Here is a 17,155-nt window from a genome sequence, read left to right as displayed (position 1 = left end):
AAATCCTATAAACCCTTGTAGCAGGCTTCAGACAATGTAATCGTTAGTAATGGGAGTTGATGTCTAAGTCCCTGAGTGATGTTAGGCTCCATTTGATTCCTTCTTTAAGAATGTATTCTTGCTACACTATTGGACATTATACTGCATAAAATGTCATGAATGGGATCACAATTCCCATATCTAGGATCTCCATGAGGATTCAGGACATATTAGTGGAGTGGGAGAAGCAGGGATAGGCACATTGGAAATTTGAGTTGGGTTATGGAGGCAACACCTACAAGACCTAAATCTTCAGTTAAGGGGAGGAAACATAATGATTCACTGGGTGACCAGGGGCAAGAGCACACATGGGGTTGGGGAGGGTAAGAGAAAAGCAGCTCTTAGATTAAATCTTTTGATTGAAAGTGGCTGATGTCAGGTGCTGTGATTTGGCGAGTGTTGGTAATACCGGGGAGGTGTATGGATATTAGGCTGCGTGGGTTGTGGAGGGTACCTGATGTTCTATACAGTTGAGGGAAGCCCTGTGAAACTTATCAATGCCTCCTAAAATCTACAAATGCTACAGAGTTCTGGAACTCAGTGTAACAAATGCAGCCTGTGAAAAATGCACAAGTCTAGATTTGGATATAGTCATCAATTCTCGATCAGATTTTTACAGTGAGGGGTGTGGGGTTTATCAGAGTTACACTGTGGGGTGTCGTGTATATCAGAGTATTACAGTAAGGGGTGTGGGGCATATCAGGTAGTGTTACAGTGAGGGGTGTGGGGTATATGAGAGAGTGTTACAGTCTGGGGTATATCAGAGAGTATTACAGTGAGGGGTGTGTGGCATATCAGAGAGTGTTACAGTGTGGGGTATATCAGAGAGTGATACAGTGAGGGGTGTGGGGTATATCAGAGAGTGTTACAGTGTGGGAATTATCAGAGAGTGTTACAGTGAGGGGTGTGGGGTATATCAGACAATGTTACAGTGAGGGGTGTGGGGTATCTCAGAGAGTGTGATCTCCAGTCATCTTGGTTAAACCTTGCCACTGGACCAAGACCTAGCTCTGTCAAGCCCGTGTGGTAGCTGGTGTGCAACGGCCAATCCACGTTAAAAAAAATCCACACACAGGCATCTTCCACCCTTCAACATGTAGTTCGGCACCAGGAATATCAGGTCCTTCATCGAAACACCTATGAACTCATCCCTTTTTAGTGTGGAAGCAAGTCATCCTCGATACGGGGGACTGCCTAAGAAGAAGGGTATATCAGAGTGTTACGGTGAGGGCTGTGGGGTATATCAGAGTGTTACAGTGTGGGGTATATCAGAGTGTTATAGTGAGGAGTGTGGGGCATATCAGGGAGTGTTGCAGTGAGGGGTGTGGGTAGATCAAAGTGTTACAGTGAGGGGCTTGGGGTATATCAAACTGTTACAGTTAGGAGTATGGGGTCCATCAGAGTGTTATGTGAGCAGCGTGTTGTATATCAGAATGCTACAGTGAGGGGTGTGGTATAGATCACAGTGTTACAATGAGGGGTGTGGGGTACATCAGAGTGTTACAGTGAGGGGTGTGGGATCTATCATTGTTAGTGAAGAGTGTGGGGTCTATCAGAGTGTTAAAGTAAGTGGTGTGGGGTATATCAGTGTTACAGTGAGGGGTCTATCAGTGTTACAGTGAGGGATGTGAGGTAGATCAGTGTTAGTGAGGGGTATAGGTTATATCAGAGAGTTAAAGTAGGTGGTGTGGGGTATATCAGTGTTACAGTGAGGGGTGTGAGGTATATCAGAGTTACAGTGAGGGGTGTGGGTTATATCAGGGAGTGTTAAAGTGAGGGATGTGGGGTATATCAGTGTTAGTGAGGGTGTGGGGTATATCAGTGTTAGTGAGGGTGTGGGGTGTATCAGTGTTACAGTGAGGGGTGTGGGTTATATCAGGGAGTGTTACAGTAAGGGATGTGGGTTATATCAAGGAGTATTACAGTGAGGAGTGTGGGTTATATGAGGGAGTGTTACATTGAGGGGTGTGGGTTATATCAGGGAGTGTTGCAGTGAGAGGTGTGGGGTATATCAGAGAATGTTACAGTGAGGGGTGTAGGGTATATCAGGGAGTGTTACAGTAAGGGATGTGGGATATATCAGTGTTACAGCAAGGGGTGTGGGGTATATCAGTGTTACAGTGAGGGGTGTGGTGTATATCTGGGAGTGTTACAGTGAGGGATGTGGGGTATATCAGTGTTACAATGAGGGGTGTGGAGTATATCAGTGTTACAATGAGGGGTGTGGGTTATATCAGGGAGTGTTACAATGAGGGGTGTGGGTTATATCAGGGAGTGTTACAGTGAGGAGCTTGGGTGATATCACGGAGTGTTACAGTGAGGGATGTGGGGTATATCAGGGAGTGTTGCAGTGAGGGGTGTGGGGTATATCAGGGAGTGTTAAAGTGAGGGGTGTGTGGTATATCAGGGAGTGTTACAGTAAGGGATGTGAGGTATATCAGTGTTACAGTGAGGGGTGTGGGATATATCTGGGAGTGTTACAGTGAGGGATGTGGGGTATATCAGTATTACAGTGAGGGTGTGGGGTATATCAGTGTTACAATGAGGGGTGTGGGATATATCAGTGTTACAGTGAGGGGTGTGGCGTATATCAGTGTTAGTGAGGGTGTGGGTATATCAGTGTTACAGTGAGGGGTGTGGGTTATATCAGAGAGTGTTACAGTGAGGGGTGTGGGTTATATCAGGGAATGTTCCAGTAAGGGATGTGGTGTATATCAGTGTTAGTGAGGGGTGTGGGTTATATCAGAGAGTTACAGTAAGGAATGTGGTGTATATCAGTGTTACAGTGCGGGGTGTGGGGTATATCAGTGTAACAGTGAGGGGTGTGGGGTATATCTGGGAGTGTTACAATGAGGGGTGTGGGGTATATCAGTGTTAGTGAGGGGTGTGGGTTATATCAGGGAGTGTTACAGTGAGGGATGTGGGGTATATCAGTGTTACAGTGAGGGATGTGGGGTATATCAGTGTTAGTGAGGGGTGTGGGTTATATCAGGGAGTGTTACAGTGAGGGATGTGGGGTATATCAGTGTTACAGTGAGGGATGTGGGGTATATAATTGTTACAGTGAGGAGTGTTGCTCAGCTCCCTGTGAAGAACAACTACATACTTTGTGTTGACGTGACTTCAACAACAGTTTGTCTTCATGTCGGTGCTAATGTGCAACTGTCTGCCCGACACCAGACGCTGCATCCAGAACCTTCCAGGACACTTGAGTACGTCTCTCCCGCCTGAACACATACTAAAATCATTTTTAAAATCTCACTGGGATTTTATCAATATCATGGTGAGTGAGTAAAATTTTCAAGTGCCTATTTGTCCTGTGAAAATCACCCAGTGGTAGAATTCTGGATTCTGCTCGTCCAAATTTTGGCCGTGACTGAAAAGAATATTTAGTGTTGTATATAACACCGCGGTGGGTAATACTTGTGGGTACAGATGTGTCGCTGAGGTAGTGGGAGCTCAATATTAATGAGTGGTGGTTAAAGTGTGTCTTTTTTCCCCTAGTGCAAGCGCCCAGTGTTAGCACGGGTGTCTAAGCTAACACATTCGTAAAATCTGCAACTCTTCCTGTAATAAAAAAGAATGAGTTAAGTATCTCGGTCAGATCTTGTTGAACAGCAAAAGCTAATCAATCAACCCAAATGGAAGTGAGTGGGTTGGTGCACCCACAGACATGTGTAAATGGTGAGAAGAGAACATCAATGCTTAGCCTGTCCGTTAAGCTTGGGCACCATCCTCCATGCCTGCTAACTCTTGGGGAGGAGGACAGAGAGGGGTAAAAAAAATAAACAATTTCAGGGAAAACTCTGGGAAATTCTCCCCCTTGAGAAGGGGATCAAGGAAACGCCAGGAGACCATGGTTGGCCCGAACCTATCACAAGGCAAGGGAACCTTCCAAGTTGGTCACCAGGTTGGTGGTTGAACGTCTAGGTTGATCCACCAACAAAGAATTTGGGGGCAGATAGAGGGGAGGAGGTGAGGCTAAACATAAGGAGTATTACAGGATTTGGAGTAGGGAGAAAAGGCCGATGTAACCCATGCCAAAAAAATATGGGTGACAGGTCCCTATTGCTGGGCCTATGGTCCATCCATCTCTAGGCTGGGAATTTCACAGGAAGCTGGGCGCAAGATGCTGAGAGAGCAGGTGGCATGAAATAAATGACATGAAAAGAGCGGCAGAGTTTAAGCAATGGTCGGCATCCAGATAGATTAAACTGTCAGCACTTTTGTTATGAAAGTGTCACATCCCTCAACCACGCGCCTGGTTTCAGTACTTGCGGGTGAGACTCCCTTCTCTAACGGGATTAATGTTCTCCTCTTTCTCCATTTCGCTATCCCTCACGCAGTCTACCATTTGCAGCCAAAGGCGGCTGGATATTGACCCACTCCCAAAGTCGGAAGGTTGCGAGTTCAAGCACTACTCCTGGACTTCAGCGGACTGTCCCAACTGACTCCCAGTGCAGCAGTGAGGGAGCGCTGGACAGTCCTTGGGATGAAGTGTTAAACTGAGGCCAAGTCTGTACCCTGTGACGATTTTGGAGGATGCTAAAAAAATCCCCTGGCACTATCTGAAAAAGAGAAGGGCGCTCTCCCAGTGTCACGGTCAATATTCCTCCCTCAACTGATCATTTCGCTCATTGTTGTTTATGGGATCCTGCTGAGCGTAAAATGCCTGTGACATCTGTCTCTGCACTTCAAAGTCATTCACTGTGTGTGAAGCACTTCGAGATCTTTCGGAGAGGTGTAATGAGGTGGTATACAAGTGCTGAGGTTAGGCCTGGTCCCCATTCAGGACGCTGCTGAGATTAGAAATGTGGTGGAATCACAGTGCCGAGCCCCACATTGCCTGTACTCCAATGTAACGCAGTGCTTTACCTGCATGATAAGCAGTGCTTTAGTACCCATCCCTGCAGGGCCCGGCGTCATCGAGGAGTTCTCAAGCAGGTACAGGTCCTAGCCGTGGCTCCTCGTTGCAGTAACTTCACTGAAAGGTCTTCACTTTTCAGTCTATGCCGAGTTGGTGACCAGCAGCAATACAGCAGCCACACCTGGCCTTATCACCTCGAGGTTAGCATTGGGAAAATGAGGCAGGGTTCCCTCTACTGTGTATGTGTGTGTGTGTTGGGCGGGGAGAGGGAAGGAGGAGTGAGGTACTGCAGTGAGGCCAGTGTACTTGGTCTTTCCCGGGTACAATCATTACAAATGTGGCTTTGTTTGGAACCTGTGATTACGAGCATTTGCAGAGAAGCAGATATTGCCCTCTACAAATACATGGGCAATGCATCTCCATGGCATTAATCCCTAGAGCATTTAGTGACATCTTGAACACCCGTGGGTGGGGAGTTCCATAACATTTTCCAGGCTTGCTGGTGACATCATGTATACAAGCTCCACCTGCCCAGTACGGATCTGGCATCTTATCCTGGGGCAGGGGGGGGGGGGCGACATGATGGGATCAGTTGCAGGAAGTAAATGGCTCACCATCTGTCAGAGAGTAGCCAGCTTAACCCCTCCCCCTGGTCAAACTCCTGCATTTACCCAAAAGTTGACCCATTTGCAATCAACAATTTACACTTTATATAAAGCATTGTAACGTACTGAAATATCTCATGGGCACTTCACAAGGCGGGGAGGAATTATGAAAAGATTTAAGGACGGAGACTGAAGACCAAAGAGTTAGATTTTAAGGAGGCTTTTTAAAAATGTCATTCATTGGCTGGGATGTGGGCATCGCTGGCAAGGGCGGCATTTATGGCCCATCCCTAATTGTCCTTGAGATGGTGAGCCGCCTTCTTGAACCGCTGCAGTCCGTGTGATGAAGGTGCTCCCGCAATGCTGTTAGGTGTGGGGGGGGGGGTCCAGGATACTGGAAGTGGAAGAGAGGTAGCAAGGAGTGTATGAAGGGAATTGTGGAGTGTGGAGCATGATGTCTGAAGGCTCCAACACTACCTTCAGCAGAGTGGGTGTGGCGGGAAGTGCAGGGTTGACCAGAGTTGGGAGAGGAGAGGATGTGAGCAGGGAAACAGGGGTGGAAAAGATTCAATTGATGAGAGCCCTGGCATAAAGCCAACCACACACTCCAGCTATACAAAACCCGTCCAAAGCAGTGTGTGTGGTGCAGGAACGTACCAATGCCAATCAAGGGTTAGTAACAGGACACAAAACGTGCACACCAGCTCAAGAGCTATGCTGGCGTTAAGGTGGCTTACGGCGATCGATTGGTGCCAATCGTACAACAGAACACCATTTAAATACACATAGTGCGTGATATATTTTCTCAGTGCACGTCTTACCGCCAGCACCCGAGGGAAGGGCTCCTTCTCAGCTGTACGATCGAAAATGCGATATTCCATTTTCTGGCCCATACGGTTCATTATCTGGGGAGATAGCATGTCAAATAGAATGACCTAATGTGTTCTGCCCTACATGACTTTTGACCTGACCTGCCCTCATTTTTGCAGGCTAATTCTTGCTTTACCAGTAGGTGGCACAGTTTGACCAGGATGTCGGAGCGTACAGGCTATTTCGGGTAACATATACTCTGGGAGGGCAAAAGCAGAGGACTAAAATGAAGCACAGAAGGACGAAAGGAAGAAAAGAATAAAAGGGAAGATGAAGTCAGTGCATCATGAAAATGATTTGAGACGCAGGAAGGAGAGGTGAAAATAATCAATTGCATGCTGGGAACGAGCTGTACAAACTGAACAAGGAACATGAGCAGCCTGCTACCAGCATGTCTAAGCAGCAGAACAGAGTGGTGAGACTCGCGAACTGCCTGTAGCCAAGTGAAGGGACCTCCAATCTCGACCCCAAGGTCTTGCCGCTGTCCGTGAGGCAGGTCTTACAAAGGAATTGTACTGAACCAGCGACACAGCTGGACAGAAGGAACAAATCTTAACTTGTCGCAGCACACAGAAAACAAGGACTAAATGATAAAGTAACAGGGCAGCTCAGCCTGTGGCCTGGCGCTAGGGCTGCCCAGGCCCGGCGAACACGCTGTATCACAGGACAGAATTAATCGTTGCCAACTTCAGCAGATGAATGCTCACCGTGTCCATGCTACATTCCTCTCAATGCCAATGTAAAGCTGTTCATTTTAAACAGGTAAACGCTTCCACTCTGAGGGTCTGGAGGAATGCCACCTGACCATGTGAAGTGTTCGGCCCTGGATACGGCTGACTGCTCTACACAGGGACAAGTGATCTGGAATGCACTGCTGCGCCATTGGGATTTTAAACTGCGCTGTGCATCAGTCGCTCCCCTGTGTTTAGGGACCTTGTGTCTACTCCGAGGAGGGTGCGCGGTGCGAGCCTCTCTGAGCCGACACCGAATGTTGCAACTTTGACTTTGTTTGCATTGAAGAGGGGATGAGTGAAAGGCAAACTGCTCCCTGAAATCTCCAATTCACCTCCCGCGTCAGTTGTGGCTCAGTGGGCAGCACTCGGCCTCTGACTCAGAAAGTTGTGGATTCAAATCCAGAGTCTTGAGCACATAAATCTAGGCTGACACTCCAGTGCAGTGCTGAGGGAGCACTGCACTGTCGGAGATGCCGTCTTTCAGATGAGACATTAAACCGAGGCCCCGTCTGCTTTTTCAGGTGGATGCAAAAGATCCCATGGCACTATTTCGAAGAAGAGCAGGGGATTTAGCCTCGGTGTCCTGGCTATGCGCAAATTGGTTGCATGTGTTTCTACCTGAAAAACACTTTGGGATGTCCTGAAGTCGTGAAAGATGCTATATAAATGTAAGCCTTTCTTTCTCCCAACTAAATGACAAGGTGACGGTTCGGCTCACCTAGTGGAGTCAAACATCACCAACCTGACACGTTCAGAGAAACTCAGAGCTCTGCATTCACTCCAATCGTGGCAACAAGCTTGCGTTATTAGCGCCTTGACTCTCGGTCATGGGGTGGGATGTCCTGGCCCTACAAGATCCGCTGAGTAGCCGATGAGTTGTAGTGTTTGCCTGTTATAAACGGACATTTCTTGGCCAGTACTGTACTGTCGCTGGTTTGACACTCCTGCTGCAATACTACAAATCACACGAACTAAAGATTAATTGCTCCTCAGCAATGTTAACAGCCCCTGCCAATGCACAGAGCCCGTAGAACCACAGTACTGCATTCTGGAATTAAGTTAATGTGCACCTAGCAACTGTTTAGAATTGGGACAAAACCTTCAAATCCAGCCTTCCTTAAGTGGGACCCTTAGCTGGGACTTCAAGCCTTACTGCAGGGCATCGCTGGCAATGGCTCACGCAGCATGCTGCTCAGACACCTCCCGTCACATGATCACACAGCACAGGAGGAGGCCATTCAGCCCATTGTCTCTGTGCCAGCTCTTTGCTGGGGCAACTTGTTGATGGCACTAATTGGAAGCTTTGAGTGAGTGATCGATAGTCACATTACTGTAGGAATAGTTAAAGGGACAGGGTTCAACAAGCGCCTCTCCTTGGCCTGTACAGGTGAAGATTGAAGGCTGAAGAGGAATGGGGAAAATAATAATTAACAACAGTCCTCACTGTTGGAGAATCAGAAAGAGAAAGAAAGTAAAAGTTAGCATTTACAGACAACAGGGGCAACCCAAGTTGCTGTGTTTCTCCTCCCTCCATTTTACTCGGTTCCAGATATCTGGTCAGCACCGTCCGATACAGGTCACTGGAGTGACCGCTTCGTGGCCGCGGCCAAGGGGGGAATGACAGCAGGGCGGAAGTGCCTTAGTCCTTTTACTCCCCGATCAAACACTTCTTGATCCAGGGGTGGGACCTACAGCTGAGGAAATAGCCCACCTGCCTGTACATCCACGTCCTAACCAGGGGACTGGCAAGTACATTGCCACACGCCTCTTGAGCAAGAAGGGCCTGGTCTCCCAGTGAGAGAGAGAGTGCAGGCAGCTCTTTACCCTTCGACAATAAACCTCCTCCAACAACTGTCACACAACACAAGAGCGCACTTGCCCCCCACACTTCCACACGCAGACATGGATCAACATGAAGGGACATTAGAGAATGTGTAGTGATGCCATTACACAGCTTGATCCAATGGGCTGTATGTTTGTAGAATCCAGGGCATGCCTCCTCACATCATGATACATTCATAACTCTGCACATCCCAGGCCCCAGTGTAATAAATACTCCTCCACAGCGAGCCCCTGAGCACTGCACAGTGACATTACATGTTCCCACACATTGTATCTGCTACACTTTAGAAACCTGCTCTCCATATCACTGTGTGAACAGCACCAACATGCTCCAACTTACTGTCTGCTTTATCTCTAGTTTATTTTTCTTCTTTTGTTTCCTTTATGAAACCCACAGGCACCCCAGTGCCTGCAAACACCTCGTCAAATAGTAACTTTCAAAAAGGAATCGAATAAGTAGTTAAAGGGGAAAAGTTCACAGGGCTATGGGGAAAAAGCAGGGGGAGGGGAACGAGTTGGACAGCTCTACCAAAGAACTGGCATAGGCACAATGGGCCGAATGGCCTCTGTGTGCTGGATCATTCTCAGCATTCTTTTTTAAAAATGTGTGAGTATTTGACCATGAAAGGCAGGACAGCGAAGCTCACTCCTGGAACTGCCCAATGTCTAGCTGTGGAGGGTGAAGCAGGGAGCTCAGGATTGTGAACAAGAATACTAAACCTGCTCCTACCCTCTCTGTATAACCTGCTCCTACTCTCTCTCACTCTGTAACCTGCTCCTACTCTCTCTCACTCTGTAACCTGCTCCTACTCTCTCTCACTCTGTAACCTGCTCCTACTCTCTCTCACTCTGTAACCCGCTCCTATCCTCTCTCACTCTGTAACCTGCTCCTACTCTCTCTCACTCTGTAACCTGCTCCTACTCTCTCTCACTCTGTAACCTGCTCCTACTCTCTCTCACTCTGTAACCCGCTCCTATCCTCTCTCACTCTGTAACCTGCTCCTACTCTCTGTAACCCGCTCCTACCCTCACTCTGTAATCTGCTCCTACCCTCTCTCACTCTGTAACCTGCTCCTACCCTCTCTCACTCTGCAACCCGCTCCTACCCTCTCTCACTCTGCAACCCGCTCCTACCCTCTCTCACTCTGCAACCCGCTCCTACCCTCTCTCACTCTGCAACCCGCTCCTACCCTCTCTCACTCTGTAACCTGCTCCTACCCTCTCTCTCTGTGTAACCCGCTCCTACCCTCACTCTGTAACCTGCTCCTACTCTCTCTCACTCTGTAACCTGCTCCTACTCTCTCTCACTCTGTAACCTGCTCCTACTCTCTCTCACTCTGTAACCCGCTCCTACCCTCACTGTGTAACCTGCTCCTACTCTCTCTCAGGGTCTCTGTATAAACATGATCCTGGGTCCCTCCCCAACTCGCGCCATGTGCCTGCTCCCGGGCCTGCCACAGCAGTGGGTGTATAAGAACTGCAAGGGCAGCTCTCGTCCTTCTAATTTAGCACCAGCCTCCTCAAAGAGTCCCTCAATGTGTCCCATTTATTGATCGTCACTGTTAGCTTTTGCAGCTGCAGAAAATCTGCATGTGTATTTCCTGTAACTAAATCCTTGGCAAACGTGAGTTCAAATGAAAGGAATTGTGTGAGCAGCGTTTCCATCAAATAAATCAAACTCTTTTTTAAAATTGTAAAGAATTGCTTATGAATAGCAGTGAATCCAGTTAATCTGACTGAAGCTCTGACTGCATCTAATGTAGTCACCCTTACTGAGGAGGGAGGAGAATCTCTCGAGTCGCTCAATCTGTATAAGATCACTCGCTACATTCACTGGTGACAAATGACACACAGCAAGGGAAAGAAAAATGCTCAAGCAGCAAAGTAGACAAGTGCTGAAGGAGAGAAGTAATGCCTGCAGCACCAACCTGTCGCCATATTGAGTCCCTAACTCACTGTCTGATGCTGTCATGTAACTGGCTGCTCGCATGTCCGCAACAATGTCTTCGGAATTAAAATGATTAAAAAAAGAGTCTACACAGGAACCAGAGCAGCTTGTGCCGGTACTTACTAGCTGAGGGCCAGTCCAGTCCCTGGATGGAAGCCAGAAAGTGCTCCATTCTTCAGCGGGGCCATGTTGAGATCATTAGGAAATAGAAGATACTCAATAATGACATGGGGCAACTTGCTGTTTATCTCCCTTTTGGTCCATCTGGCCACAGGGCTCCCCATCAATTTAAGGGCCACGTCTGTGAGCTTGTCAAAGAGATTCTGCACCTGATGTAGACCCTGGGATTGTAGGTTCTGTCACTTACCATGGCCAACTCTGCCTCCAGTTCCTTAATCCTGTTTTCTTTCAGGTCCAGCTGCGTTCGGAGTGCAGTCACGTGATCCGTCGCCTCCTTGGCTTGTCTGCGGAGCTCCCACTTCTCTCGTTCTAGTGACTCTTTCTCCTTTGCCAAAACCTTCACTGCATCTTCACTCTCCTGCAAAGGGTGGGAATGGAGTCTGCAGATTATCCAGACATTTGGACACCGGAGTGGGAGGTCTGAACCATGAAACAAACCCCACACCATCAGTAACATTCATTAAGCCTCAGTCGCCATGTGCACATATTGGAAAATGACCCATGGAATACCGAGGCCCTGTGAATAATTGGCCTCAAAGATTTATTTTTGCTTGAGGGAGGGGAGAGAGTGAGGGAGGAGTGAGAGAGTGACGGAGGGAAGGAGGAGAGAGGGGCGAGGGAGAAAGAGAGGGGGGGAGAGAGAAAGTGAGGGGGGAGGGAGAGAGAGAGGGGGGGAAGGAGAAAGTGAGGGGGGAGGGAGAAAGGGGGGGAGGGAGAGAGAGAGGGGGGAGGGAGAGAGGGGGGAGGGAGAAAGTGAGGGGGGGAGGGAGAGAGAGGGGGAGGGAGAGGGGGGGAGGGAGAGAGGGGGGGCGTGCGAGAGGGGGTCGCAAGTGGGGGGGGGGGCGAGAGAGTGGGGGCGAGAGAGGTGGGGCGAGAGAGGCGGGGGCGAGAGGAAGGACTTGCATTTATATAGCGCCTTTCACGACCTCAGGGTGAACCAAAGCACTTTACAGCCAATGAAGTACTTTTGAAGTGTAGTCACTTTATAATGTAGGAAATGGAGCAGCCAATTTGCGCACAGCAAGCTCCCACAAACAGCAATGAGATAAATGACCAGAACCCGGCGTGGAATGATGGGCTGAAATGGCCTCCTCCTGCACTGTAAATTTCTATAATCTGTTTTTTTTAATGTTGGTTGAGGGATAAATGCTGGCCAGGACACTGGTAATTAATAATTTATTTACAGTTTTATCCATTTCACCGCGTACGCTCCCTCTCTCTGGTTCTCTCTCTAACTCTGTGAAAGCATTATTTTATTAATGATAGGATCTGGGAGCTCAGGCGGAAACACGTGACTTTCGAGCACACCTCTTCTCTTTTTACTGTCTTCCTGCACCACACCCCTCGGTTGAAGGGCTGATCGAAAGAGGTCTAAACCTGCCAGACCATCGCCCTCCCTTCTCAGCAACCGGATGCTGCAGGGTTTGTGAAGTTCAGCCGCCCAGGTCATACAATCAACTTAAAACCAGCTAGGGGGATCAAGGGGTATGGCGAGAAAGCAGGAAAGGAGTACTGAGGGAATGATCAGCCATGATCTTATTGAATGGTGGTGCAGGCTCGAAGGGCCGAATGGCCTACTCCTGCACCTATTTTCTATGTTTCTATGTAACACCAACATTTGGAATCAGGACTTTGGGTCATAGAAACATAGAAAATAGGTGCAGGAGCAGGCCATTCAGCCCTTCTAGCCTGCACCGCCATTCAATGAGTTCATGGCTGAACATGAAACTTCAGTACCCACTTCCTGCTTTCTCGCCATACCCCTTGATCCCCCGAGTAGTAAGGACTTCATCTAACTCCCTTTTGAATATATTTAGTGAATTGGCCTCAACTACTTTCTGTGGTAGAGAATTCCACAGGTTCACCACTCTCTGGGTGAAGAAGTTTCTCGTCATCTCGGTCCTAAATGGCTTACCCCTTATCTTTAGACTGTGACCCCTGGTTCTGGACTTCCCCAACATTGGGAACATTCTTCCTGCATCCAACCTGTCCAAACCCGTCAGAATTTTAAACGTTTCTATGAGGTCCCCTCTCATTCTTCTGAACTCCAGTGAATACAAGCCCAGTTGATCCAGTCTTTCTTGATAGGTCAGTCCCACCATCCCGGGAATCAGTCTGGTGAATCTTCACTGCACTCCCTCAATAGCAAGAACGTCCTTCCTCAAGTTAGGAGACCAAAACTGTACACAATACTCCAGGTGTGGCCTCACCAAGGCCCTGTACAACTGTAGCAACACCTCCCTGCCCCTGTACTCAAATCCCCTCGCTATGGGTCAGGCTACTTCATAACCTATTTCGAACAGAGCTTATCGAGGTTATAAAAACAGACTTTGAAACCAAGAGCTGTTGCCAATCATTTCTCTCCAGGCTTTGTGTGATGAGCCTTTACGGTGTCACAAAGCTTCAGCCATCTTGATTTGTAGAAACATAGAAACATAAAAAATAGGTGCAGGAGTAGGCCATTCGGCCCTTCGAGCCTGCACCACCATTCAATAAGAGTCTGCATCAGTAGAAACACAGACAGAAAGAGAGAGAGAGCGAGGGAGAATCAGAGAGAGAGCTTGCTTTGGCATTCTCTTCCCCAACAGACTGTGGATGCTGAATCATTGAGGATATTCAAGGCTGAGATAGATCGATTTTTGAACTTTAGGGGAAACAAGGGATATGGAGATCAGACAGGGAAGTTGAGTGGAGGTCGAAGATCAGCCTTGATCTTACTGAATGGCAGAGCAGGCTCGAGGGGCTGTAAGGCCTACTCCTGCTTTCGGATGAGATGTTAAACTGAGGCACCGTCTGCTCTCTCAAGTGGATGTAAAAAATCCTATGAGCACTATTTCAAAAAAGAGCAGGTGTGTTACTGTGCCGGTGTTCTGGCCAATGTTTATCCCTCAATCAACATAACAAAAAAACCAGAGTATCTGGTCATTATCACACTGCTGTTTGTCTGCTGCGTTTCCCACATTACATTGACGACACTTCAAAAGTACTTAATTGACTATAAAGCGCTTTGAGACATTCGGTGGTCGTGAAAGACACTATATAAATCTAAGTCTTTCTTTTTTATGCAAGCAGCTCAAACATGGAACTTATTTTTACTGAGGGAAAGAGAGACAATGTGAGAAAAAGATGGGCAGAGCGAGAAATAGAAAATGGTCGATGGGTGATGCAGCAGATGCATTGACACGCCATTCCAACATGCAAGACTGACATCTGGGCTTCTTTAAGGTGATGGGCCAGTGTTTGTTTTTGGTGTAAAACAATCACTGATGTCAGTCAGTGGAGATGCAGTAATTCTCACCTTCATCTCTGGTTTTTAAAGGACTTAATTTGCCATTTAACAAGACAACTGCTACGAGCTATTGTCTAATTGACAGAATTTGAGCTTTCTCTCATCAAGGTGAGGGATGTTAATACCAGGAACAGCACAGTTTCCAATTCAGGCAGCCAGTCAGTATCAAGTACTTCCAAGTGAGAAACAGCATGGGTTAGATACAGAGTAAGGCTCCCTTTGTATTGCTGCACTGAGCACTCCCAAGCCAAGTACAGCAATGGGTTAGCTGCACAATAAAGTTCCCTTTAACTTCCCCATTAATGTTCCTTAGCCCCAGCCTCAGAACTGTGCTTTCTGAACCAATATGACTTCAATTTCCCACAGCCATCTTTGTACAATTAGTCCCAATTACTGCTGAACTTTGGAAGAGTTTTGAGTTGTGGATCCACTCACTAGAAATAGGGCAGCAACTACCTCAAAATTGGGACTCCTGTAATCACCTGAGAGGTGATTTTCAATCTGGGCTACATTTGAAATGAGGCCAATGAGGTGAAAGGTCAGATTTTTGACCCGATGTGCCAGCAGTTTCCCCTCCCCCGCAAACATTTCACTGATGACCATCCCTTACCTTCAGGTCCTGATGAAATGTTAACCTCTCTTTTTCCTGTATCCATTGTGTATTTCCAGCATTCTGTGTTTTTATTTACCTTTCTGTGTTGCTCATAATTCCTGATAAAATCCCGCAGCTGTTCCTCACGGCTCTCAAGTGTCGCGTACAGCTGCTGCATTTGGTTCACCAAGTCGGCCTTCTCGGCTTTTAATCGTTTGCGGTCTGTCTTCATGGCTGTTGAGGGGGGAGGGTGGAAAGTGGGCAATTAGGTTTGTGCTGTGACCAGCGCACAGGAGCAAAGACTGGTTGAGTCGGTTATGAACTCTGAGGTCCATTTCACTGACAGAGACCTATGAGCAGGCTGCTTGTTCAGCTAGGCCTCAGTGTGTCATGTGCTCCCGTGTGTCATGTGCTCCCGGTTAATAATGCCTCGATTTCAAAATTCTCATCCTTATTTTCAAATCCCTCCATGGCCTTGCCCCTCCCTATCTCTGTAATCTCCCCCCCACCCCCCCAGATATCTGCACTCCTCTAATTCTGCCCTTCTGAGCATCCCTGGTTGTAATCACTTCTGTTGCCTCGTCCCCAAGCTCTGGAACTCCCTCCCTAAACCTCTCTTTCCTCCTTCACGACACTCCATAAAACCTAGTAGATAAGTACGAAGTAGAAAGCTTTTGCTCACCTGCGCTAATTTCTACTTATGCGGCTCGGTGTCAAATTATTTATCTCAATGCACCTGTGAAGTGCCTTGGGACATTTAACTACATTAAAGGTGCTATATAAATACAAGTAGTTGTTATTGAAAGAACTTGGATCAGGAGCGCAGAAAGTGTAAAAACATTAGGGAAATTATTGTGGTTTAGTACGGGAATGGGGCGGGTTCAGGTCAGGGACGTCTGATTTACACCCCGCCGAATTTTAAGCTTGATTAAGTTCAGTGGAGTCCAAAATCGGGCGAGCTGTAAATCAGGAGTCTGACCCGAACAGCCATTCTCGGGCAGGATAGGTTAAAGAGAGACGAGAGCTATAGACACACACATACACATATGTACACAAATACATACACACAGCAACCCGTTAATTGCAGCAACTATAGAACCCGCAAGGTTTACAGCACAGGAAGCCACTCGGCCCATCCTGTCTGTACTAGCTCCCTGACACAGCAATTCAAAACAAATTCCATTTCTCTGCTCTCTTCACACAACCCGTATCTGTTTTTTCTACTTCCTACTTATCTACTGCTACATACTTATCATACTCTCTCTTACTTATTCAGGCAACCCTCAGTGTGAGAGTCCTTTGTGAGCGATGTCTCGGCTGGAAGATTGGAAAGGGCTGTTTCGAGCACTGTTGTCTCATCCCCAATTAAAAACAGTTAGCATCAGCAGATCGAGAGAAATAAAAACTCATGGGAACAGGGCTTTAAAATGTTATTCGTGGCCGCAAAGCTTCACGGTACGTGACAAGGAGAAACCGCCTAGATATTCTTGCTCAAGGCACACCTTATGGTCTTGGGCCAGTAATCCTAAATGTTGAGGTCCGATTTTATGACATTTTAATCTAAACAATTATGGTTAAAAAAAAGTTTTTAAAAATTTGACACCGAGCCGCATTACCCGCAACCACTTCTTTCACCAAAAAATATATCCCGCTCCCAACTCGCTATCACCCGTGTTACCGAGTCACCCCAAGTCATGATCGACCCTTCTGTGCAAACTAGTTAACTCGAAACAGTGTGCGCACCTTCCCTTCTCACTGCTGTCAGTGGCCCCTGGTTACAGACTGCCTGCTTATGTCAAACATATCATTAGAGTTCAGATTGTCTGTACTCCTCAGAGTCTTGGGCTCTTCTGGCCTATTAAAAGTAATCACACATTTATGGCATATGGTTTCCTGTACACAAGGTGATTCAAAACATATGACCGTGTAACTGAGACTGGCGGGAGGGGAGGGGAAGGTGGGAACGGGCGGGAGGAAGGGAAACAAATAACTCGAGATGGCGAATCGCCTGCACACACCCCATGCCAGCAAAATGTAGCTGTTCAGTCCTTTTATGTGTTTGATTCCACATTGAGCATGAAACGTTTCCCCCCCATTCATAATTGCTGGGTAGCGTGAGCAAGCTGACAGGTTGACAGCCAGGCCGAGATGTGTGGGCCGCCGAGGCGATAGCTTCCCATTTACAATTC

General features: G+C 47.6%; 1 protein-coding gene across 4 annotated transcripts in view; it reads right to left on the bottom strand.

The window, feature by feature from the left end:
- Positions 1-17,155, bottom strand: part of LOC139228817 (kazrin-like) — a 387,245-nt gene that overhangs the window by 132,966 nt on the left and 237,124 nt on the right. For 3 of the 4 annotated variants that reach the window (XM_070860217.1, XM_070860221.1, XM_070860219.1), the window contains 3 exons: positions 15,064-15,200; positions 11,273-11,443; positions 6,333-6,416 (listed from right to left, as the gene is read on the bottom strand). In XM_070860217.1, the coding sequence (XP_070716318.1) occupies positions 6,333-6,416; positions 11,273-11,443; positions 15,064-15,200 (392 nt within the window). The remainder of the gene's footprint in view (positions 1-6,332; positions 6,417-11,272; positions 11,444-15,063; positions 15,201-17,155) is intronic. The other variant, XM_070860218.1, reaches the window with a different exon arrangement.

The sequence above is a fragment of the Pristiophorus japonicus genome, chromosome 18 (assembly GCF_044704955.1).
Source record: "Pristiophorus japonicus isolate sPriJap1 chromosome 18, sPriJap1.hap1, whole genome shotgun sequence".
Taxonomy (NCBI): Eukaryota; Metazoa; Chordata; class Chondrichthyes; family Pristiophoridae; genus Pristiophorus; species Pristiophorus japonicus.
The sequence above is the reverse complement of the archived record's forward strand: the minus strand, read 5'-3'. Positions and strand labels throughout refer to the sequence as shown.